General features: G+C 41.6%; 2 protein-coding genes across 3 annotated transcripts; one reads left to right on the top strand and one right to left on the bottom strand.

Moving 5' to 3' along the window:
* Positions 1 to 13,787: 13,787 nt before the first annotated feature.
* Positions 13,788 to 16,956, bottom strand: mfap3 (microfibril associated protein 3). Of its 2 annotated transcripts, none has more exons than XM_022744745.1 (3): positions 16,811 to 16,956; positions 16,002 to 16,278; positions 13,788 to 14,734 (listed from the first exon to the last, which is right to left on the bottom strand). In XM_022744745.1, the coding sequence occupies exons 2-3, from the start codon at positions 16,231 to 16,233 to the stop codon at positions 14,013 to 14,015; spliced, it is 954 nt and encodes a 317-aa protein (XP_022600466.1). In that variant the 5' UTR covers positions 16,234 to 16,278; positions 16,811 to 16,956; the 3' UTR covers positions 13,788 to 14,012. The 2 variants fall into 2 exon arrangements, with proteins under 2 accessions (XP_022600466.1, XP_022600467.1); XM_022744746.1 differs by having other exon boundaries at positions 16,014 to 16,278.
* A 797-nt stretch (positions 16,957 to 17,753) lies between these two features.
* fam114a2 (family with sequence similarity 114 member A2) lies at positions 17,754 to 24,360 on the top strand. The gene is made up of 14 exons (XM_022744763.1): positions 17,754 to 17,996; positions 18,611 to 18,823; positions 19,169 to 19,268; positions 19,642 to 19,743; positions 19,886 to 19,989; positions 20,424 to 20,558; positions 20,682 to 20,846; positions 20,986 to 21,109; positions 21,195 to 21,280; positions 21,554 to 21,652; positions 22,177 to 22,301; positions 22,383 to 22,455; positions 22,897 to 22,950; positions 23,190 to 24,360. The coding sequence occupies exons 2-14, from the start codon at positions 18,632 to 18,634 to the stop codon at positions 23,289 to 23,291; spliced, it is 1,461 nt and encodes a 486-aa protein (XP_022600484.1). The 5' UTR covers positions 17,754 to 17,996; positions 18,611 to 18,631; the 3' UTR covers positions 23,292 to 24,360.
* The last annotated feature ends 15 nt before the right edge of the window (positions 24,361 to 24,375 follow it).

Raw genomic sequence — 24,375 nt, 5'->3', positions numbered from 1 at the left:
CAGTATTTTGCATCTATTGCTCTGTTGACATCAGACAGATCAGATCTTATGTGACTCAGTATGCCACTCACCTCCTTGCAATTCACTCAACCCCAGGACTGAGCTGAAAACAGGGGAAGCTCAACTTTTCTCTTTTGACTGTTTTCCTATTGCAAAGCCCATTTACGTTCATATGTATATAATAGCTCCCGGCTCAGGTTTCTCTTGTCACTACAATCTGTTAATAAAAGTAAACTAGACATACTTTTGAAAGAAATTATTAATGCAAGTCGGGTTCAGGAAGGTTTTTTTTTTATTTTATTGCTCTTTATTTTTTGTGTTGATTTTTTTCTTTTTGTCCTATTTCTTCAACTTTTGTTCTTTTTATGATGTAAAGCACTTTGAGATTTTTCTCTATCTGCGAAAGGTGCCATATAAACGCATTTTTACTTACTTACTTACTTTACTGCCTCTACCGGGATGATACTGTGTCCCCAGAGTGTACTACGAACATTACACTAAGGTGACATCACACATGTAAAACTAACATTTCCTAGGGACTTTTGACAATACAAAAATGGATCAGATATTCAATGGACTTTTTGATGGAGGTCTTCCAGACTTTAGATGAACAATGGACTGACTCAGTTAGTGACAAATGCGGGGATAGAGTTGCGTCACAGCTCATCTTTAATTAAATATTTCTAGCAGGATAATAGTTACTTTGAGACCAGTTGTCTTGCCTTTTAAAGAAGAGGGAGGTGGACATGTCAGAAGGCCGTCACTGGGTATTTTTCAAGTGTAAATCTTTGCTACCTCCACTGGGGTGAAAAAAGCAGTTTGTAACATCAAAAGATTTTGTCCTTGTTCAGAGAGCGGCTCTCTTCATCGTTGTCCGATTGCTGTTTAAATTAACATATCTGGTGTGGATCTAAAAAAGAAAAAAAAAAGCCACATGCTTTGATCAAAGGAGAATTCACACCCTTTGATTAAGTCAGAGCCAAACAATGAGCCGGACCTGCAGTCCTTTCATCAGCAGGTCAGTGACAGCCTTTGAAACACAAGCTTTGTCAGGGACTTTATCCTTGATTTATAAAGAGCTTCAGTTTACAGATTTAGCAATTAAGAAGAATCTATGTGGGGCATGGAAACTAATTACTGCCATTTTAAATTGTGTTGACTTCTATATAACAAGGTAAAAGGTAAAGGCGCTGTAAGGAACAATTTACTTCCAAGATAACAACGAATAGATTCACTTACATGAATTTCTAATGAAAATCAACAGGAAACTGAATGTGATCTGCCAAAGGAAAAAGAAAATTGTTCACTACAGTTCTGTCAGTGGTGGTTTGGTGATGAAGTTTTCAAATCATGAGTCACTGTTCTCTTTTTTGCTGCCCAGCCAAACTGAGAGGGATGCAGAGATAAATGGTTTTTTTTATTCATTCAAATTTGTTTTTATTGGTTTTAAATGCAATTTTAATGTTCTATTTTTTCTGTATTTCCATGCCTCTGTAAAGCACTTTGAATAGTGTCTGAATGGATCTGTATAAACAAACTTGGTCGGTTGTTTCTGGCAGAAAAACAAACTTGTTTCCTGTGATGTTATACTGATATGTTCAGTATCAACATATATGCAACTTGCAAAATACATAAATTAACGACATTTCCTGATTACAGCGATATAAAACATTATCCATTTGCAATTACATTTCCTTCAAAACATATTTGCTGTTGTAAATCAGGCGTAATTTGCAGGAACCAGGGTTGATTTTTGAGACATGCACAACGTGCTTCAACCCAACACCTGAGAGAGGTGACAAACAACGACATCAAGCTATTTCGTGTCACAACAGAAGGCTAAAACCAGAAGCCGTCAAAATAACTGTAATTCTCTCTGGCACACAGATAAATACAGTGATGCAGTGAGTAATAGTAGCTAGTTTGCTGTAGAAGGTCAGATGCACCGTTCTCTGCAGCTGCACTCAAGAAAATAGAGCTTAAAATAGCCTTGATCCATTTTTACCAAAAACTTTATCTTCTTTAAACTCGGAGAGGGTCTGGGTGGGATGTTTCTCTACCTCAGGGGTCTCCAACCTTTTTTACTCTGACAAAATAAGCTCCTCATGTCTCATTTTACTGGTCACATTTATTCACATATCATCGTATCAAACCAAATCAGATGAAGACCATTTAAATATCAACATCCAAAAACATGTGGAACTCAAATCAGACAGAAATCTGAGTCATGATTCAGTCAGACCTGAAAACACCGCTGTTAATAAACCTCCATGAATCTGATTAGAAACCAGAGAAGAAGGAGAAGAAGAAGAAGAAGAAGAAGCTCCTCAGTCAGTGATGAGTGATGGCTGTCAGTTCATCCAAGGAACTTAAAATAGATCATTCAGTTCACATACAGTTTCAAATGTTAAACAACATGGGCAAAAAGAAAGAAAGAAAGAAAAAGAAATCCATGGTTTGTCTGAACCTTTGGGTGAGCTCTGCTCTAAGACGGGGGGGGGGGGGGCTGGCCACCTGCTGGAGACCCCTGCTCCACCTGATAGGACTCTCGTCGTGTTTTCACTTGTGCTCTAACAATGTCACAACTGTGGATAAAAAATTTTTTAAAAAACAGGAGGAAAAAAAAGTGCTAAAAATGCAACATCAGAACGTCACATCAGGATTCAGAGCACGAGCCTCCCTCAGGCCACATTCATAAATATGTTATGAGCAGGGCCTGCTGCTACTATACAGACCGGCAGTGATGGATATGCAGGGTGAAGGGGGGTTCTTGTGAGAGCGGCATGTAAAGGATGACTGGGCTGGAGTTAGTAACGCACCATTAACTGACTCCTCGGGATGCTCACAGACTGGGAAGAGAAAGAAAGCCGGCCGGTCAGGAGGAAATCAATATAAAGCACATCAGTATGTGCGTCGGGGAGAGAGAGGGAGACGAGGGTGTTTGCCATATCAGAATCACTTTCACTGAGGTGCAATGAACACACAGGAGCGCTCTTGTATATGCTTGTACTAAACAAGTTTGACTGGGCATCCTCATGTAAGTTGCAAAGACAACAGGGCCTTCCATACTGCAGTTCTTCCCTGGCCCACACGTCATCCCTCCACCAAGCTCGGTGCAAATGGGCTCAGTGGCATTAGTGACGTTTTCTGTCTAAAATAAACCAGAAATGAATTTATAATGAAGAGAAATCCAATGTTATGTCACGAGGGCGGGCACAGCTGGTGACTGTATTCTCTGTGGGCCAGACCATCGGTTCGGCCTTCACGGATACGATGGCAGCGAGGGGGCCACACCTTCGTAGACCTCTTGGAAGGATGCGGCCCCTTGAATCGGGACACAGCTCGCGTGAGATGCGATCACGTGACTTGGTGCATTGCTTCCTCTGATGCGATAATCTTCAGAATATCCTGTATCCTGCGTGTGTGTGTTTGAGATTAGAAAACATCCGCTACCTGATTTCTAAATCAGGATTTTAAAACTCCTGTAGTGTGAACTCAGCAGCTCAGTAGTCTGTTAATGACTTATAAACCTCCAGTGTGAAGACATCAGAGAGCTCCTGTTACGCAGAGGAAGTGTGTTTGTGTTTGCAGTGGATGTGTGTATGAATGAGTGCGGGCTCTGCAGATTACAGGTGGGAGGTTTTGCTTAATATTTTGTTTACACGAGCTGTTGCTCCCATGTGACGTTTCCTCTCCTATAAAAGCTTCCTGAAAAACTCAAGTGTGTTAAAAGTGATGCCAACAATGACTAAACGCCTCCTGACAGGGTTCGTCTGCGACGCCATTCAGCTGCAGGACTCGAAACCGTAAAACCAAGTCATCACAGCAGACGAGACGGTCGCTTCACCCATGCCAAGATCCATTGGAGTTTGGAGGGTGTGATTTTTCTCATTCAGGGAGTCAGTGGAGCTCTGAGGCAGAGGGAAACCTTGAATAAAAATAATGTAACCTCACCGGTGGAAGTGCGGCATCCATTCTGCAAGTAAAATGAACTGATGTTTCTCTTCACAACTGACTAGCTCCACGACTCCCATGATTCAGTTCGGGCTACTGCACGTTTGCCACGTAAATTAGCCGATGCCAACAGAGAGAGGCCTCCCAGGTTCTCAGTACAGTTTCACACGAAATAAGACATTACAGAAATTGTCAATGTCATACAAGAGTGGCCACTCAGGGGAGCTTAATGAGAACATCAGAGAAATGAACCTAAGGCTGTAGATGGTGGAGAAATGAAGCATTAAAATGATAGCACATCTCACGGGTGCAGAGAGGAAGAGACGTCTTTCTCTCAGTTCAGAGTAACACAAGGACACTCTCCTTTAATCTTAAAACCCAAGATTCATATCCCTCTCATCTGCAGCCATCCTCCCTGCATGGCTCCACTCAAACAGTCCTGCCATGTGGGAAAGGGCAGCCAGTAAGTTTTAGTGTTTTCGTTAGATCTTTAATGTTAATACAATTTCTGGTTAGACTTGTGTATTTCACAGGAGCGAGTGAGTCATTGTTCGCCTTGTGTGTTTGCTCTGGATCACTCTGCTGCTGCTTTGCCCTGCAACTAGACTGTATGTATGTTTACATGCATCCTCATATTCTGATTGTAGTTGGTTTATAAGACAAACAGAATAAAAACACCCCATAAAAACACATCAAACAGAATGAACAGGCCCAAACACTGTACCATGTAAATGATTTCACCTGATTTCTTCGTGGCGGCGGCGGAGCAGCTCACTCTGAGCTTCCAAACGGAGGTTACATCCATCTTTACAGTCTGCAGCAAACGCCAGCTCGTATTAGATCACTTCAGTGGAAACAGTTGACAAGAAATCTTCAATCAGAATGAAAAACTTGTGCATGTAACGGCAGCTTGTGTATAAAAATGTCCTGCACAGTTAATATCCAAAATATGGATGTGAAACAATCTCAAATTAAAGCTGAAATTCAGTCTTTTAACCCCGAAGTCACAGTTTCATTTCAAATCCAATGTGCTGCGATACAGAGGTTAAATAAAAACGTCTGTCACAGTCCAATCCTTAAATCCTGAACATCGCGGTGTAAATGCAAACAGGGATTTGTATGTATATGAAATACCAACACGCACGTCCTGAACTTATTTCCAGTGTATCATGTATTTGAAAATTGAACACAGATTGTATAATTGACTTGCCAGTTGCCATGACCTAAATATGACACGTTATTGTCATGCAGCTCATATAGAGCCCATGTATGGTGCTGGCAAGCTAAAATAATGCTCTGCAGCCAGGGACTGCCTCTGAGAGCCTGGCTTAGACTGATTTATGTAAATATATCCAGAGCTAAAATCCTCCATTTGAATAGTGGCTTGAGTAGAAACTTGCAGACATTACAGTAATGTCATCCAGTAACTTCCAGAGTCTTATTTCACAGAGGAGCACATGATACCTGCCCGGGAGAAGATGGAAGAAGAAGGTGGTCAATAAATATTTCATGAGTTTCATTATTGCATATTTATAGTGTGTCTGCCACTCAGTAAATCTGTCTGAGACTGTGCCGTGAAACAATCTTTAACCCGACAGCCACAAAGTCGAGCCGCGCGGCGGCGCACGGAAGGGCCGAGGCATCTCATTTAACTGTCCTGCCAAGCGAAGCCGGCAGAAACCGTCACCGCCAGTGGAAACGACAGCGGGGGCGGACTCTCGCTAACGGATCTGCTGCGGTGTGAGGTTTGTCTTCGAGAGAATTAGGACACAATATGTACAGGAGCTAAAAGCCTCAGCAAATGAAGGCAGATGAACTGTAAATTACAAATGGGTTTTTATCTATGTGGCTGCTTTTTGCAGGGAGTCTCTAATTACTCAGCGGGAGAGTGAAGACGAAATGATGTGGAAGTCTGTAAGTGCTGGTTTGAGGTTGGAGGAATAAGAGCAGCTCCACACTATGCACATTAAAAGTCATCTCAATTTTTTTTTCCTGAGCTCTGCTGAATGAAAACCAAGAGAAAACTATATGTAACAATGTTTGGCTTGAGGTCAAAGGTCACAGGGTCACTAAATAAAGTGGATGTGTTTCAGCAGGTCCATGATTTAAAATCAAAATGTCCAGAGAGACACTCAGTTCATACCCAAGCACGGACTATGTTCAGCCTAAAGTAGCCCCATTCAGGACTGTCTCATCCTCTATGTGAAAGACAGTCCCAGAGGATTCTGGGTATCCTCGGATAATCCGCTGTACATCGTTATTTAATGAAGGCGGGGCTGTCAGCTCGTCGAACATTTGCAACACAAACCATTTTGGTCTATAGACTGTAAATAAAAATGGACGCAGCCTCCGTGACGTCACCCAAAGGTTTCTGAAGAGCGGTTTTGTAGCTCAGAGTGAGCTGATCCGCCGCCGCCATCTTGGCATTAGCTGACTCCGCCCCCTAACTCCCAGCTAATCCAAAAATGGGCAAAGAGGTGGGGCGCGTGTGGAGCTGAGATTTCGGTGTATGCCGGTTTGTATAATGAGCTCATTACTGCCCCCCCCCGAGGCCCGGGGGAGGGAGGGGACACGCCTAAAAAAAAGGGCGAGGCCAGGGGCAGTGAGAGACTCCCGCGACGCAGATATCGTAGAATTGTTTAAAAGAGTGACTTGAATGGTATCCAATCGTAACCCAGCATGGCGGGTGCCGCTCCCGCACGATCGAGCCCCACGGCTCTCAACCGCTGGATCGCAACTAGGGCAACAACACACCAGCACCAAACCAAGCCGAAACCAAGACCCAACACCGCAGGAAACAAGAATGACCGACACAAAAAACAAAAAAAAAAAAAAACAAAAAATATCAAAAAAAGAAAAACAAAAAAACAAACCAAAAAACACCATCAGAACAAAAAAAAAAAAAAAAAGCAAACAAAAAAACATAACAAAAAAACAACAACACACATCAAAAAAAAAACACACACCAAAAAAACAAAAAAAGAAAAAAAAAAAAAAACACCAAAAAACAAAAAAGAACACAAAAAAACAACAACACAAAAACAAAAAACAAAAGACAAAACCACAGAAAACAAAGAAAAACAACAAAAAATAAAAAACAAAAAAAAACAAAAAAAAAAAACAAAAAAAAAACAAAACAAAAAACCAAAAACACACAACCAAACAAAAAACACAAACAAAAAAAAAAAAAAAAAAAAACAAACACAACAAAAAACACAAAAACAAAAAAAAAAAATAAGCCGAAAAAGAAAAACAATATAATAAAAAACAACAAGACACAGATAAAATAGCACAACAAAATAAAAAAAAACAAAGGAAAAACATAACAAAAAAAAAAAAAACAGATCAAAGAACACCACAGAAAAACACAAAACGAAACATACGACGATGGGATAGAAGGATATACAGTAATGCAAGACTGAGAGGGATTAGCCTGTTTAGGTGGTGAAAGAGCCTGATCGTAGACGGTAGATGGTGCACACCCCACTGGTAGTAGATGGTTGGGGAGTTTTAGTCTGAGTGTGAGTCAACGCAGTGCACAACGAAATTACACATTAAGTGTTACCTTTTCATTGGAGTCAAACTAAGTATAAAAACAGATGAATGTAAATTTAACTCAGACGTCTGAGGTCAAATGAGAAAAAAATCTTAACAATCAACCTGCGTGTGATGTAGGGAAGCTGGAGGTGGAGCGGGATGTGAAGGTTTACGGTGGCGTCACCAGAGCTGTAACAAAGGACAAAATAAAAGGTCACACGCGCTCAGCAGGATGAATGAAGAATGAGAAAATAGCCACACGACATGTACAGTAACACAGTTTGAACCTTTTAAATTGCATGCTGGAGCGGAGGACAGACGTCACAGAAATCATTACCACTGCCTTTGTTGGTCTGAAGAATGATAATGGAAATGAAGGGACCTCTGGGACAAATTCTACACAACCCGGAGCCCCACTTCCAAGCACTTAATTATAGTCTGAGTAATACTCACATAATGCAACAAATTATAGCCCGCAACAGGCTTTGTTTGCTCCTTTAGGACTCAAATTGCTCTCGGTGCAAGGAACAAACCAAGGGCTCTGAGAAAAGGCAATTTCCTTCTCTGGTTTTCACATTTCTTACGCTCTTTGAAGTTGAAAGATTGGCCATTAATAAAACCTAAAAAAGTTTTCAATGCGACTCCAACCAGGCCCCTCAGATCTGCTCAGGAAATCAAGCTATCCTCACCATCTGTCAGACAAAGGAGTGAGTCAGACCATCGGTCGGCATTTGAGAGCTTTCAAACCGAGAGAGAACTGAGCTGGAAGTTTCTTTGGGACCAGCAGGACCGTCCTTAATGAATGGAAAGGAAGTGAAGTTATACCTTCACAAAAATCCTTGATCCATCAATAGATTCGCAGTGTGAGTGCTCCCGACCAGCTGGGGTACATGCATGCAGTGAAGCATTAGATTGGACATAATTCATTCAATTAATTAATTCAAATTCATTTTGAAAGACAGAAAATTTGTCTCTATTTATTCCTTTGAAAATATGATTTAATGTAGAAGGAGAAAGAAGGAGGATGATACTTTAACACTGACCACAATGCTGTCAAGGTTTTCCATCATCGTTCTGAGTCGGCGCTGTATAAATAAAGATTGAGTCGACTACACTTGGATCATTGTCAGTGTGTTTTCCTTTCTGACTCGCCATTACACCACTGAGTGAGTGATGAAATTATTTCCACAGGAACACGCTGTGGTTTTCTTTTCTTACCTCCTGAATTCTCTTACTGATATTATATTTAAAATATAGCATTTCCACATAATAACCATTTTTTACTGTTTATAAAGAAATAAACTGCTGAATTTCCACACATTGTCTGCACTACGTTTATTAGAGGTACAATATGTTGGAATTTAGACAAAGGTCCATGATATAGTGTTGATAGTTTTGCATGATTTCACTTTCCTATTCATCTGTTTACCAAATGTGCCTCGACCTTCGACCTCATGAGACTTTACATCAAAGACGTGTAGAAGAAGACGTCAGGGAAAAGTCTTCCTAACTAGAGTTACCGCCTCTTGGTTGTGTTCCTCCTGAGTCATACAAAATATGATCTTATATATCATAATGTCTGTGTCTCATGGTGCAGTGGTCCCAGGCCCCAGGTTAAAGTGACCTACATCTCCCCTCAAAGCTTCATGGTCACACAATCAGACCTACTCACTTCCTCCTAAGTCACAACCTTCAACTGACCACCGCCATCGCCCTCCGTTGCCACACTTTCCCTCCACATGTTTTCTCTCTGAGCAGAGTGTATCTGTCAGACGATGGAAGGAGCCGTCCCGAGACCTGACCCCAATACTTTCACCCCGGTCCCAGAGAGCCCACTCCGCCGCCGTGATGCTGCTGCAGCCATTATTCCCCATTAGTCCTTGACGGCAGGGCCGTTTGTTACAGCGAGCCCCCCTGCGGAGGACCAGGTCAGTCACAGTGCCCCCCCCCGTCCCTTTCTTTGCACACGTGCTACGGACCTAACCTGGACCGTCCCTGGGTGCACGTTTTTGTTAGAGGTTATCTAAAAATAAGTCTAAAACCTACATTTACTGTAAACAGGCTGCTTTGACACCTACTACCAACTCGCCTTGGTGTAGGATCAAACAAGAATGATGATAATTTATACAACAACTTTTGTTTAAGAGAGAAAATACAAGAGACGCAGGAGACAAAGTGTAACAGGACTAAGAGTCTCCATGTTAGCGGCTCTGTGAGGCTGTAGTAGCTAAATGCTAATGTTGATATTTGTTAGGTGAATGGTCTCACCCCTCGTATCCCTGCTCACTCTCTTAGATCTGCAAATCAGCTGTTGCTGTCAGTTGTGAGGTTAGGATTATATATCTGTCTATCTATCTAAAAAGAATAACAAAATAAACCACCAATCGTTGCAGCCAGGTTCAAATATTTGGTGGAAGACCATGGAACTAAAAGAAGGATGGCTGAGTGTCCACATACTTTTGACCACGTGAATATTGTTGTGCTTATACTTGTGCTTTTGTCCACACAGAAGGACAAACCTGCTGCACTAAAGGTAAAGCAATTAATCTGTTGTCTTTACAGAGGAAAGAAGTTTAGAGTGTTTGTCCGTCCTTCAGTGTACAAGACAATCCTGCTCAAAGCTGAGAGGACAACACTGTGTTTGGGATCATGCCAGTAAATTATGAAAGTACACACACACACACACACACACACACATAAACAGCCGAACACAGCAGAGCTAATCACGGCTGCTGCGTCTGCACCGAGCCCTCCTGTCTAATGATCAGATATGACAAGCATTTCTCTCATCCTGTCGTTTTAATCCATACCCGTCCTTGTCTCTGGTTTTCTGCCTCCTTCCTTCAAGATGATTGGAAATAAAATAGAAGTAGCAACAATTTTTATTTATTTTTTTTTTTCTGACCCGATTTTATGAGCAATTTAAATTCAAGAGGTTCAAATTTACTGCAAGCGCTGGCTTCACTCATTTATGTAAGTGTGCATAATCAATCTTGGGGAGGCTCTGCCTTGCATGTAGACACACATAACATACACACAAGCTGGTTTAAATGTGTCCTCTAAGGTAACCAGTCTCGAAAACACACACACACACACACACACTACCCGTCGTTTTCAGCCCGATCAATTTGTTTAGTTTACCCCGATGACACAGAGGGCCCACTGGAAATATCCTATCCTTAAAATCTCCCCCCCCCCGCTCTCCTTAAACGTCTGCCGCGGCTCGGCGTGATGAATGATCACTTGGGCCAATCAATTCTATTTAGATAAGCTCCAGAGAGGACAGGAGAGGGAAGAAGGATGGATTCTTGGAGTTATTCAACACAGAGGCCCAAGGTTGTTGTTATTTGGGCTGCTCTCCAAACTGATATTTCACAGGTAGGGCGGGATTACTCCCGTGCTCCAGGAGATTGACCTCTGGGAAGGTGCCGTGGGTGAGTTCACAGGACGAGCCTAACGAAGCCCCGCTGCATCGTTTACTCACCGCAGTGGAAAAACAAAGTGTTGCAGATTTGTGGTTTGAACTAAACAATCTTTTCTTTTTCTAAATACATATATTTTCTGTTATACTCACTTTAAAATCCATTCTAAAGATGTCATTATCTAAAGCAAGTTTGCACAGTATGCTTTAAGTAGTCTCGGTTTTACTGATGGGAAATGGATTAGATTTATATAAAGCTTTTCTAGTCTTAACAACCACTCAAAGGGCTTTACACTGCTGGTCACATTCACCCATTCACACACATTCAAACCCATTCACACCCATCATACAGCGATTCAGGGGTTCAGTATCTTGTTGCAGGAGTTCTTCGGGGAAAGTGTTAAGTTAAATTTAATTCTGCTCGCTCCAGCCTTCACACTCTCATGCCGGCTGCTCAAACACACAGAACCTTGTTGTAAATTCTAGGAGAGATCCCAAAGTTTCCAAATATATTAAATAGTGAATGTGAAACTGAACTAAGCACCGTGGTCTGAATTAAGATTTGCTTAAGGGAGAAATTTAAGAGAAAAATCACGACTCGATCCCAATAAACGTGGAACAATACAACGTGTATTTGCCTTGTGTAGGAGTAATGTCTGCACGGGAGGATCTGCACTCTGACTCTCGTGTGATGCAGCTGTGCACGTTGTCCACCTCTGATTAATTGATTTCAGCTGGTGAGTGATTGAGCGTGAGAAGCTGCAGGGGCTCAAAATGGTGTAAAGAGGAATGAGGCAGCAGTTTGTGACTTGTCATGTTTCTTTGCGACACAATCGTGGTTTCGGGACTTTTGATTTTGCTTCCTGTTTGTGCTCAGCACCTTCACCGAGCAGGAGCCTGAAATCACTTTGCCCTGGAGATGTGACACTTCAGCTCTCGACAGTAAATCTCTGTCCGTTCCTTCAGTGATATCAACAGCTGTTAATGTGCAGAACAACCCTTCAGGAGTGTTTTTAGGTGGTGAACGCACCCCCTGCTGCAGAGCTGATGTTTAACCCAACAGCTCCACCCGGTGGCTCGACAGCAACGTTACCTCAAGGGTCAGAAATGAGGATCAGACGAACATTTACAAGTTCATATATTTATTTATTGTCATTTTTTTTTAAAGCGTTTCCCTCCGTCTCTGAGGATGATCTCTTCAGCCTGATATTTACATATTTAAACAACGTAAAGCAACATACACATACTTACAAAACACATTTTGTTTTACACAACTCACATGAGAACGTCTTCTTACAAAGACTCAGACAGTAAGAAGCCGTTTGTTGACTTTGTTTTTAGGTTTGAAAAAAAAATCGGATGTTTTTCAAGTTTCATGTGACTTTTTCTCTTTTACTTTAGAGCTTAAAATATATATGTTAAATATCTTTTATGTTCTGTTTTATATTTGTAACAAACAGATACTTTACCCATGATACGAACATATGTATTCATATTTATAGAATTTATATAATCCTCTACACAAAACAATAAATGACAGATTTGCTAATTAATCTAAATGTGTCTTTACAATTAGTGAAGACACGTAGAAGTTTGTCTCTGACTTTTCCTGACATGCACACACCAAAATATGATTGTATTAAATCAAAATATGAATATACAAACTACAATACAAAATTACAGACATTTTCCATCCAGCCCTTTTTTTTTTTGTATTTCTGATTGTTTGTTTTCTTGTAGCTTATGCGCCTGAGAAAATAGATAAAGGATGATGGTTCAAAAAAACCTGCAATTATCTGCTGTCCTGACAAACAAAGACCCAAATAAACAGATTCCAATGGAGGCTTAAAGAGACTGTCTCCATGTCTCTGTCTGGTGATTGACAGGAAGCAGCGACATGAAGACAACTGACAGTGAAATGAGGAGATTTCATTACGACATTTTGAGCGACTGTCACACTGAACAAAAGTGAAGTGGCATCTTCTGGAGGAGGAAGGATGAGCTCTGATATCTGCTGCTACTCTGACTGTGTGTGTGTGTGTGTGTGTGTGTGTGTGTGTGTGTGTGTGTGTGTGCGTGCGCGCAGACTAACATTAAGAATGTGAGTTTGAGGGAGAAGCCATCAAACAAACAGGAGGAATAATAAAAAATCTATATTTACGACAAGAGGAAATAGAATTGAGAGCCTTGCTTGATGCAGTGGTGAAACTTTACAGGCAACATTAGAGTTTATCTGAAATCAGAGAGAAACAGCTGCACTTTTCTGAATCACTGATCAAGTGTGTGTGTGTGTGTGTGTGTGTGTGTGTGTGTGTATACAGTGTTAAAGTAAGTGTAAACCTGACAAAGGACTCACTGCATGAAAATGGTTTTAAGCAGGGAGGAGGAAGAACGTGATTCAGCAGCAGTTTGATTTTCACACATGAAGTCATGATGTCTAAGATCAAATGAAAGCAAAGTGGAAAGCAGCTGGAATCCAACTGGTACACAGCGAAATCTAATCTTTATTTACCTTTAATTCTTTGGTAAAAAGGTCCCATATTATATAAAGACATTTCAGCTCAGTCCACACAGAAACACACAGCCTGTATTCAGAAACTGAGCCTTAAAACCAGCCGTCAGGACTTCTGGAACTTTGTGATGTCACAACAAAGCAGTCACCAAGCCCCGCCCACCTGGACCCACCATCCAAACCTTGCAGGATTTGGTTTCTCTGAGTGTTTTTACCTGAAATCTGCTTTATTTTTATTGGATCACTCAGAAAACAGTCAGCCAATCAGTTGTTACTAGAGCTCCAGAGAGAAGCCTGAGAGAGGAGATGTAAAACTACACTGAGATGGTTTTTGGTTCTTAAAACCACAAATATATCTTCTGATGGATCAACCCTTCAAATAAAACACAGAAGAAGAAGAAAATATGGAACCTTTTTTTTTAAGTGTAAATTTGTCGCCTTAAATAAATCTGGGTTTTAAATTCAACATGTTTTGGCTTCGTTGCTTTTCTTATGACAATATTCAACAGGTTCAACATCGATAAGCAGAATCTTAAGTCTGATTTCTTCATCTCTCACCCGACACTTCAGACAAGGTTTCTTCAGACGCTACATGCTGCTCTCGTAGGACGCACTTGTGCATGAGCCTGGTCTGAGCTCCGCCTCCTCAGACACAGTGTGGACTGACACTTTGACGTCCACACCGCCGCCACCCTTCCCTCGACTTTCACTTGACAGCAGCGCCCGGCACACCTCCTCCTCCTCCTCTCCGTCTCTGTCAGAGGAGGGCGGGCCTATAGCGTGTCGGTTACCGGACATCGCCTTCCTGGCTGGCTCTGCGGGGTCAGACGGCGTCTCCACGGTCTCCTCCGCGGCCGTGCGGCAGTTCAGGATGAGCGGCGGCAGAGGGACGCTGCGTGCCAGCTCCTCCATGTGCCGGGCGAACTCCATGGTCTTGAACTGCGTGACCTTGGCGAGCTCCAGCGTCTTGGCCGACGTGATGATGGGAATGCGCTTGGCGACCTCGAAGGCCTTCTGCAGCTTCTCCGCGCCCTCGGTGCGGAAGAACTCGTTGATGGCCCGCTCCGTCTTCTTCAGGTGGCTGCTGACCATGCAGAGCCGCGCCACGTTCAGGATCATGGTGATGGCGAAGGCCACCAGGCAGACGATGACATAGTACAACCCCAGGCCGCTGTCGGTGTAGGCGACACGCACCGTGACGGTGTAGTTTTTGGTGCCATTGGAGGCGACGCAGGTGTAGCGACCACGATCCTCAAAGGAGACCACACTGATGTTCAGGACGCCGTTCTCCTGAATCTCCCACTTCCCACCTGAGGTCAAGAGACATGACAACAAAGTTTAACCAAAAACTTTTAGAGGAGTGAGCTGAGCATTAGGAAACGAGGAAGAGGAGTTCTCATTAACAGCCAATTTAATGAAGCATCCAAAACATTTACACAGGCCAACGAACCCAGTTAACACTAATTAAAGTTCAATTTTGCTTTATTGCATTTCAATTCTCGCACGAGTGATTTTATACATTGGATTAGATTCAACAAACACAAACTGGTGCTGCATTGTGATATAAGAGTTTACTGACACGTGCATGAAAACACAACTTAGACTGAAGAAGCATTTAACTGACAGTTAGTGAAAACAACGGCAACACGGGCTGGACGTGACAAATATATAACCGATGCATTTTGACACCTGAAAACTGAAAGTCAAAACATGGTTTAAATTTAATGTCCATGTCAAAATATGACAAGTAATCAGTGCTAAATTAAATTAATCATGTATCATGTGACAAAAGTATTCTCTCACTGTGTTTCCACTGTACTAGTTTCTTCTGATTAGTCTATTTTCTTGTGGAATTATTCTAAATTTTCCAGGTTTTATAATGGTTTTTATAACATGATATCCCCAGTAAACATGATTTTGGTTTAGTTTAGTTTAGTTTATTTGACACTATGAAAAAGTCCAAGACTTTTCAAAGAGAGTAAAGATGTATGAGTATTATTATTATTATTATTATTATTATTATCATTATCATTTCCAGATGGAAAGTTTCAACAAAATTTAAATAAAGTGGATTTTTGGACCAAATTGATGTTTATTTATATCTGTGTTTTTTTTACTCTGTGTTCAGAAAAAAATACACATTAAAGGGAAGGCATGGCATCTGATATGAGGCTTGGGAAATATCCAAACTTTGCAGGGTTAATAATATAATCATATTTTTGTATTTTATGTTTCAGGTCCAAGCGATGCTGCCACTACACAGCAAGTTTTATTCCTCACATGGCGAAGTGCAGTGTACACTAAGCATTATGATATTATAACAAATATTATATTTGGCGGAAAAAATATCGTGATATTCGATATGATTGAATGTCAGCCCGAGCTATCTGGTACTCACATGATGAAGAAAGATTTCTGATGAAACCTTGTCTAGATAATAAAGATAATAAAGAACCCAGTGTAGGACTACTTTACTTGTGAGCATGTATATTGCCTGTGTGTATTATTTACTTTATTCATAGAAAACAACTGTGCATTGTGTTGTAACTGTGAATTTCCTCTCAGCACTCCTCCTACCTGCTGGCTCACCCAGCAGTTGTCCTTTAGAGTTGTACCACTTCACATCATCGTGGCCTCCGGTCACGTTACACTCGATCAGTGTGTTGGATCCCTCCCTCGCCACGATGGAGGGGTCGCTGGGCGGCGCCTCTACCTCTGACCCGTTCTGAGCTGCTTCTGTCGTCCAACCGTGGAGCAGCAGGACTGTGAGGAGCAGGTGTGACAGGTGGGGTTTCTGATGTGAAAACATGTCGAGGGCGGACGCAGCTCCAGCTCACATTTAGACGAGAAAAACCTGCAAAACAGGAAGCGTTAACGGTTGAGGCTCATGCAGCAACACAGCCTACACACAACCTGTTTTCTTGTGGAATTATTCAGTTATTTACAGCTTTAAAATACCAAATAATCATGATTTTTGTTAATGAAAAATGAGATATTAAATGATAAAATCTAGAAATGTCAAAGATGACACAATAAATCTCAAGGTTTTGGCCTATTTCTGTCTCCCTCATCACATTCTCTGATTACACAAAGTAGTTTCACATTTTATAGATTACATGGGCTTTTAACGCCTGTGTTGTCTTCAGGCTAGGCTACACAGTGATGCTATGGGAGATTTAAAAAAAAATACCATTATCTCATTAACTCAGTATAGTGTCACATAAAAAATAATCTTTTCAAGATTATCTACGGGAGAAATTGTTCATTTAAATAATTAGTATAGTTTAAAACACGTTAAACAGAACACGTTCCTGTCATAACACTGTTGTATCATCAAACACAAAACCCCAAACAGACTCTGAACCAGCACCTGAGCCTGAACCCACCTGCTGCTCCGACAGAGACAAAAACAGCAAATGAAAACCTTCTTGTTCCTTCATGTATGTTCAAAGATACTTCCGGTTTTTAGGTTTTTACTGCTATTTTATAGTTTGAACAAAACAAACACGGTGCCTGCGAGCGGTGCGTTCACTTCCTAGTTCAGGACAGGTGCAAGTGAGTGGGCGTGGCTTGGTGTCAATTCATCAAAAGGTGCGTTCATGACTTCAGATGGTGGTGGGAAAGTATGACACACTGAGTAATCAGGGTTTATTTAAAGGTACTTTATGTATCTTAATAGTGATAATAAAAATAGTATTTTATTTATTTTCATTCAATATTTTCCTTCAATCATTTTACTTATTTATTTGCAAGATTTAGTTTTGCTTTATTAATAAGATTCAAAAGACAAAATGCCCTGACTGCAAGCTCAAACTGGTTGCTGAAGAACAGGTATGTGAAAAAAGCTGCATCGTATTTTTGTTAAATATAGCATATGTACATTTTAATTGTGGTTAAGTATTTATCAGTTATTTTAATTGTCATTTAAACAGTATATACCTGTATAAATAAATATATGATTTTATTTTGACAGTTCCGGGAAATGTATTAATCTTATTTCCGATACTTGACGTGATTAGTTTATTGCGTCAAGCTACCTAACGTGCGTTAGTGATTGACCAGTCGGAAAAAGGATTTGCCATCAAAATAAATCATAAAACCTGTCCCCCATCGAAAAGGGCAATAATATCTATTAAAAATGTTCACGCAACTTTTCAGAAGCGTTTAATTGTTTAAAACCAAATCTAAAGAGCACCTTTCATCTTTAACATAGTGCAGATTCTCCGTTTATTTAAAAATATTAATTCTATCTTTATCGTAGTCTAAGAAATATTTTATTTTGAAGGTGCCAAAACGGAAACTGTGTTCTTAGCGTCGCTAAATGTCGAAACTGGCGATTGAAAACAAAATGTGACGTGGCTAATCCTGTTGGACAAAAAGAGGGAGAAAACACGAACTATTTAACTGTTTTCTGGGAAACTAAAAGGACATTAACGTGTAAGAACTGAACTGCAAAGCGAAATAAAGAAGATAAACGTTTCTCGTTGGTGTTTTTTGGGAGGGAAACTGTTAGCAGGCTGGGTTTACGGTTAACTGCTAGCATCAAGACTTGACACCTGAGCCAGAGACAGGGTAAGTTTGTAGTTTAGGTGAGTAAGTATGTGTTGCTTCGTCTTAATAATTGTGCATTGGTATTTATTAAAGCGGGAAATGCTGCTAGAAATAAACTGACACTTCTACTGTTTAGTACATGAACGAGTCATTAGCTCACCACAACTACTACGAGCCCACAGTGAAGCCTGCATGTGTCACTGTGACTTGAACATACGAGTAATAATGCAATAACACAACAACATTAATTTACTACTGAATACTAATGGGATATTTGAGCTACGGCTCTAAATATCGGGTTTATTTTACATGATTTAAAATCCTGGATTTCCCTTATATATACATGTGGTGTTTGCTTTAGGACTTAAAACCAACACTCCCCTGATGCACAGATGATAAACAGCTGTATAGTTGACTGCTGTTCCCTGAGTGTTGTTGAAATGCATACTGGGAAATGTATGACATCACTGTTTGAGGGCAAAGTGGGGTTCAACAAGACAGTAGATTTCAGTATTTTATTATATCCTGGAATGTATTTGAATCTAACCATGAAAGAATGATTGGATTTTTCCTTAAGTTGGATATTTATTCGATTAGTAATAGCTATTTTCTTTGTTCTTTTTTTCTCTTTGAAGGCATGTGCTAAAGACATAACGATGTCAGACAGCGAAGCTACAGCAGCGGAGGGTCCAGAGGTTCAGGATGCCTCTCCTGCCGAGATGCCCGACAGCTCCTCACCTGACAATGCGACAGACGTGGCCCCGACGAGGAAGGCCAGGAGGAGACCCGAGGTCGCACCTGCGGCCGAAGCTGAGGAGAGGCCGAAAGCAGAGGAGCAGCCGCCCAAGGTAGTGATGAAATAATCAGCGTTTATACCAGAAAAAACTGCAAACAATAAGTAAAAGGAAACTTTACTTTGTGAATTAGCACTACGACACATCTACATTTGCTGATCTGGGAAAAATCAAATCAACTGTCCTGTTTCCAACAAGCTGCAGTTGTTGAGAGATAAGCCTTGTCTTGTGTCATAACTTCTACATCATCACACCAAAGGTCACTTCTGTTTGTGTACAAATAAATTGATTTCTTTTTTTATCTTTCTCTTCTTCTCCCATAATCTCTTCTTCTTTCTCTCTCTCTCTCTCTCTCTCTCTCTCTCTCTGCCCTCTGTCTTCATCCTCTCATCTCATCAGGCCTCCAGTGAGTCCACTGTGGCTCAGGGTGGTTGGGGATACTGGGGCAGCTGGGGAAAATCCATCTTGTCCACAGCCACAGCTACTGTGGCCACTGTGGGTGAGTATAGACGGCCTAACTCAATCCTTTATATACAGTGTGTATGGTGGGTTTTTAAAGCATCTAATCAGAGCACCCAGTCCTCATTCAATCACATGATGAGTCTTAAGTTAAAGCTTTAATAGTTCAACATATGATCCTTCAGCCAAATCCAGACTCATCCTTTTCAAGGAAAATGTAATTGTGTATACGCATGCATCTGTGATGGTTTAAGTTGTTAATTGGACTTGAACAGAAGCAATCAAAGATAGTCCAAGAAATATTTTAAACATACCCCCTAAACAAAACTCTGTCCTACGTTGTATGTGTTTCACCTCACAGTTTTTTCTGTCTGATGCTGTTTTAAACTTCTGCTTGTCTCACGTCTGTCCAGGACAAGGACTCACTCAGGCGATCGAGAAGGCTGAGACGTCTCTGGGAATCCCCAGCCCGACCGAACTGTCAGCGCAGGTGGAGGAAGAAGAGAAACAGCAGGGTAAGACATCAAATGGCAAAAACACTGTTAGGGTCAGCGGCTCCTTCTTGGTGACTATGAGGGACATTACATATTTTCCTTTTTTTATTCTTCTGTAAACCTTTTATATCAGGATATATGTTGTTCGTTTCCTCGCCTGCAGGTGAAGCCGGCAGTGAGACGGACAAAGCAGCGGCAGATGGATCCACGGCGGTTGGAGGTGCAATGGGAATGTTGTCATCGCTCACCAGCGTCGTCCAGAGCACAGTAAGCAGACGTTTAAGTACCTGTGCATGAATGTTCTCTTTTGTGATAGGGTTTTAATTCATTCACGATTATTCACAAATGATTTTCAGCTCACCTTTTGAGCAACCCAGTGAACTGTGGTGAGGAGGAGAGAAGCTGATTTCAGTGGCTAGAAGAGCCAATCAGAAGAGGGGAGGCTCTGAGCCTCTCTTGGGGGCATGACTGCTTTGTTGTGACATCACAAAGTTACAGGAAGTCCTGACGGCTGGTTTTAAGGCTCAGTTTCTGAATACAGGCTGTGTGCATTTCTCTGTGGACTGAGGCTTTGATACTTTCACAGTATTAATATAGAAGCTAGACCTGATCTATAATCACACTACACATGGACAGAGACCTTTATACAATATGGGATCTTTAAGTGTTGCTTATCAGACTGTAACTAAACCTCCTCACAGGGGAAGACGGTGATAACAGGCGGTCTGGACGCTCTGGAGTTCATCGGGAAGAAGACGATGGATGTGATAGCAGAAGGTGATCCCGGCTTTAAGAAGACCAAAGGACTGATGATCAGGAACTCCACTCTGTCTCAGGTAAGCAGACGAGGAATGAGACTGAACATTAGACTAAATTCATCTCAGTTCATGTTTCACTGGTTTCGATGCTTGGAGTTTTGTCCCCTTCACCTGTCGCTTCCTCACAACTCTGTCTCTCAGGTGCTGAGGGAGGCGAAGGAGCGGGAGGAGCTGCAGACGGCAGAGACAGAGTCGTCAGACTCCGAGAAGAAGGTGGTCGCTCACTATGGGATGCTGTTTGATGAATTTCAGGGTCTGTCACACCTCGAGGCTCTGGAGATTTTGTCCAGGGAGAGCGAGTCTAAGGTACGATAAAATCTCTTATTACATAATATGATGCGTACAGTGGATGGATAGATAAACTGAGATGTATTTATGTTTCACAGCTCTATGGAATCTGGTAAAAGCCTGTAATGTGGCTGTGGTTCTTTGTGTGTTTCTGTAGGTGAAGTCGGTGCTGACCACCCTGTCAGGAGACGAGCTGGTTCAGCTCAGAGAAGAGCTGGAAGACATCAAGGACTCTTTCTCCCTGGTGGAGTTTGATGATGAGGAAGTCGATGAGAGGAAAGGTAATGTCTCTGTGTCACTGCACTGCCAGAGCAGTTCAGCACCACCGTCATCTGAAACGACTGATTTCCACATTTCTGATTCCAGACGGAGACGGCAACGAGTTCGAGCGGGAGCTAACGAAGGCCTTGGAGGGTCTCAACGTCTCCACCACCGCCGACAAGCTCAGCAAAGTACCAGTGATACGTTTCTATGTTTCTGATCAGATTCCTGTTCCTTTGTTGTCGAGGTCTGAGACGTGTCAGTGACTGAGCTTTAACGTCGTCTGTGAGGCTGAGACTTGTGTGTTGATCCGGTTTTAGTTACTGTTTTATTTATTGCAAACCCATTGTTCTGGATTCCATTAGATTATGCAGTTCCAGTTTTTATTGTGTCCACCCTCATCTGATCCAGTGTGAACATGGTGGCAGCAATGTTCTTACTGTGCGCTCTCTAACCTCCAACAGGCCTGTAAGAGCGTCAACGGCCAGATCAGTGACATGACGCAGCCAGGGAAGGAAGAGGAGGAGAGCGAGGAGGTGGAGAAGAAAACGCTCTCTGTGGAGGTCCGTCAGTATTAACTCACATCTTTATTACAAGACTTGATCAAGTGCTAAATCTGTGTGGGAGAAAGGAAGTCTAATTTAGTCGTCGTTAGACATTTTAATCAGTCACATTAATAGGGCACAAAGGAACTTTTGAAGTAATTGAGACATTATAAAACTGTAGAAGCGACAGACACGGTTACAGTTCCAGTCCTGTTTTGGCTAATCAGTTTACCCATGAACCTGCCATGGATTTTTTTCAATTGACTGTTTAATCTTATTAAATATTAATAATAATTCTCCAGAGGTGACATGTTCAAATCACCTGTTTTATTCTGCCAGCACTCAAAAAAACCCCAAAGATAATTAAGATAATTAAGAGAAAAGCAGCAAATCGTCACTTTTGAGAAGGTGGAAGCAGAGAAACATGGTGTTTTTTTTAAATTGATAAAGACAAAAACGATTGATTATCAAAAGGGTCACTGCTAAATGTTTCTATTGTTTGAGTGCAGGGGGTGCATTCATTGTGTGTTCACTCTTGTCAGGAGGTCCACGCCGCAGCCATCAGGAGTCTGGCGGAGCTGACGGCTCGATCCATCGAGCTTTTCCACAAACTGGCTGAGATGATCCTCTTCTCCAACGGCAGGACGGAGGCCGGCGTCCTTTCACAGTAAGACGACGCAGATGTTCAGTCGCTGCAGGACGTTTATGGTGAAAAGTGTCTCACGGTTTCATGTGTATGTGTCCTCAGGTTAACAGTTGTCTTGTGTAAAGAAATCTCACTGCTCTCCAAGAAGTTCACCTCCTGCTTAACGACCGCGGGGGTAAGTGTGGTCGTTAGAACATTTCACCTTGTTTTAATGTGACAGTAGAACAGATAATAAATGTGTTTACTGTAAGACTAACTGAATTAGCAAGGGATGTTCATCCAGTTCCATCATCATCATCATATAATTTTGAAGTATTACACAAAATAACAAGTGACGAATGAAATTTTCATCATGTGAATGAGTTTGATTGAGGGTTAATAGGAACGTGTTTTATCCTCTTTAACTCGGCTTCATCCTTCTGTTTGTTTCCATCCACATTTTTCCGGTCTGTTTAAATGTCAGTCACTTACTGTAGCAGAGCTCTAATACATGCTGCTCTTTTCACCTTCAGCATTTTCATTTTCCAAACTGTTTCCCTCAGTTTTCACACGTCACAGTTGTTTGATCATCTGTGGAGAGCTGAGTGTAATTACATCTCAACGTTCTGTGTTACAGTCAAACGAGAAGGGAGACGTCCTCAACCCGCTGATAACAGGCGTCTTTTTAGAGGTTAGTGTTATGTTACTACAACAACACACACACACACACACACTAACAGTGCAATTACCCATCGTTGCAGTTTTATCTGTCCGTTTTCTTGCCTCCACAAAGGGTCAGTTTCCCCTTGAAACACATAGATAACATGTTATAGAGGATGTTTCCCACATGCGCAGGGACACAGATGGACATTTCAGAATATTTTCTACACTGTGTGCTTCATGTTGACGTGTTGTGAATCTTCCTCACAGGCGTCCAACAGTGCTTCTTACATCCAGGATGCTTTCCAGCTGCTCATGCCGATACTGGAGATCTCCCACATCCAGAGGAGAGCCGAGTCCACGGAGCAGTGATCAGCTGACGTCGCCTCTGCCCTCCGTCGCCGCCACCATCACGCTGCGACTCGGTCACAGCTGATAACTGACACGTCTTTGAAACTTTTCCAGAAATCGCCTGTGTCAGCTTTTACTCTGTCTGGTTTTTCAGCTCAGGACAAAATCAATTTCACGCCTGGGAGGAAAAAGTGTGTTCTTGTCAAACAGTATTAACTTTTTTTGTGCATTGCTGGTTTATTTGTAAAGCACATCAGATGGACTCATTGGAGTACAGTGTTGAGGAAGGTCTGGATCTGCCAGCTCCGGTCTAATAGGAACAAAGTGGATTTGTGATAAACAAGGAGCAGCTTATTGTTCTTTGTTTTATTCTAACATGTCAACTTTTTCTGGCTGCACTCGTGTTATTATCTTAAACCTCTAAATTCTGCCTCAAAGAACACTTATCTTAAAAAATGATGGAAACACAGGTGGTAACGTGTCTCAGTCTCAAAATAAATAGTGAGATATAATGATAAAGTATTTTCCCTTTGCTGCACAGAGACTAGTTTTGGTTTTTCTATGCATATCTTTCTTAAACCTTGACATCCAACATGTTGCAGGTCCTGGATCAGTTGGGGCTCAAGTGTCTTTGCTTGCTGGTACCTCAGTAGAAATCCTCCATTGCATCTCATTTAAATCAAGTAATCAAAAAGCACTAGATTGCCAGTGATGCAGTATTTAAGAAGTGACGATCCTGCTTCATTCACTCCTCATCCTTCTCAATCCCTGAAGTAACTGACAACACTCACAGCTCTGTTTCTCTTTGTTTCTCTTGTAAATGTCCACTATTAGAAATACAGATTGTAAATCTCAGCCATTTAAAATCTGTTCAAAAGTTTAACATAATCTTAGAATTTCAGGTGATTATTTATCCAAGGAAGAGGCTTCTATCTGCCATGAAGAGTTGGATTCTGATCTCTGCTATTGACCTGCTAACAGCTGTGTGTTGTGGGCATGTGAGGTGATCTTTATCAGAGCAATATACTGTACTGTGTATCAGGTATATGAGATGATTTTCAAATAAATGTGCTTTCTTATAGGCACAGTCTTTCACTCTTTTTTC

The sequence above is a fragment of the Seriola dumerili genome, unplaced genomic scaffold (genome assembly GCF_002260705.1).
Source record: "Seriola dumerili isolate Sdu_G_001 unplaced genomic scaffold, Sdu_1.0 BDQW01000086.1, whole genome shotgun sequence".
In the NCBI taxonomy this organism is placed as follows: Eukaryota; Metazoa; Chordata; class Actinopteri; order Carangiformes; family Carangidae; genus Seriola; species Seriola dumerili.
This window is presented reverse-complemented; position numbering and strand designations above follow the sequence as displayed.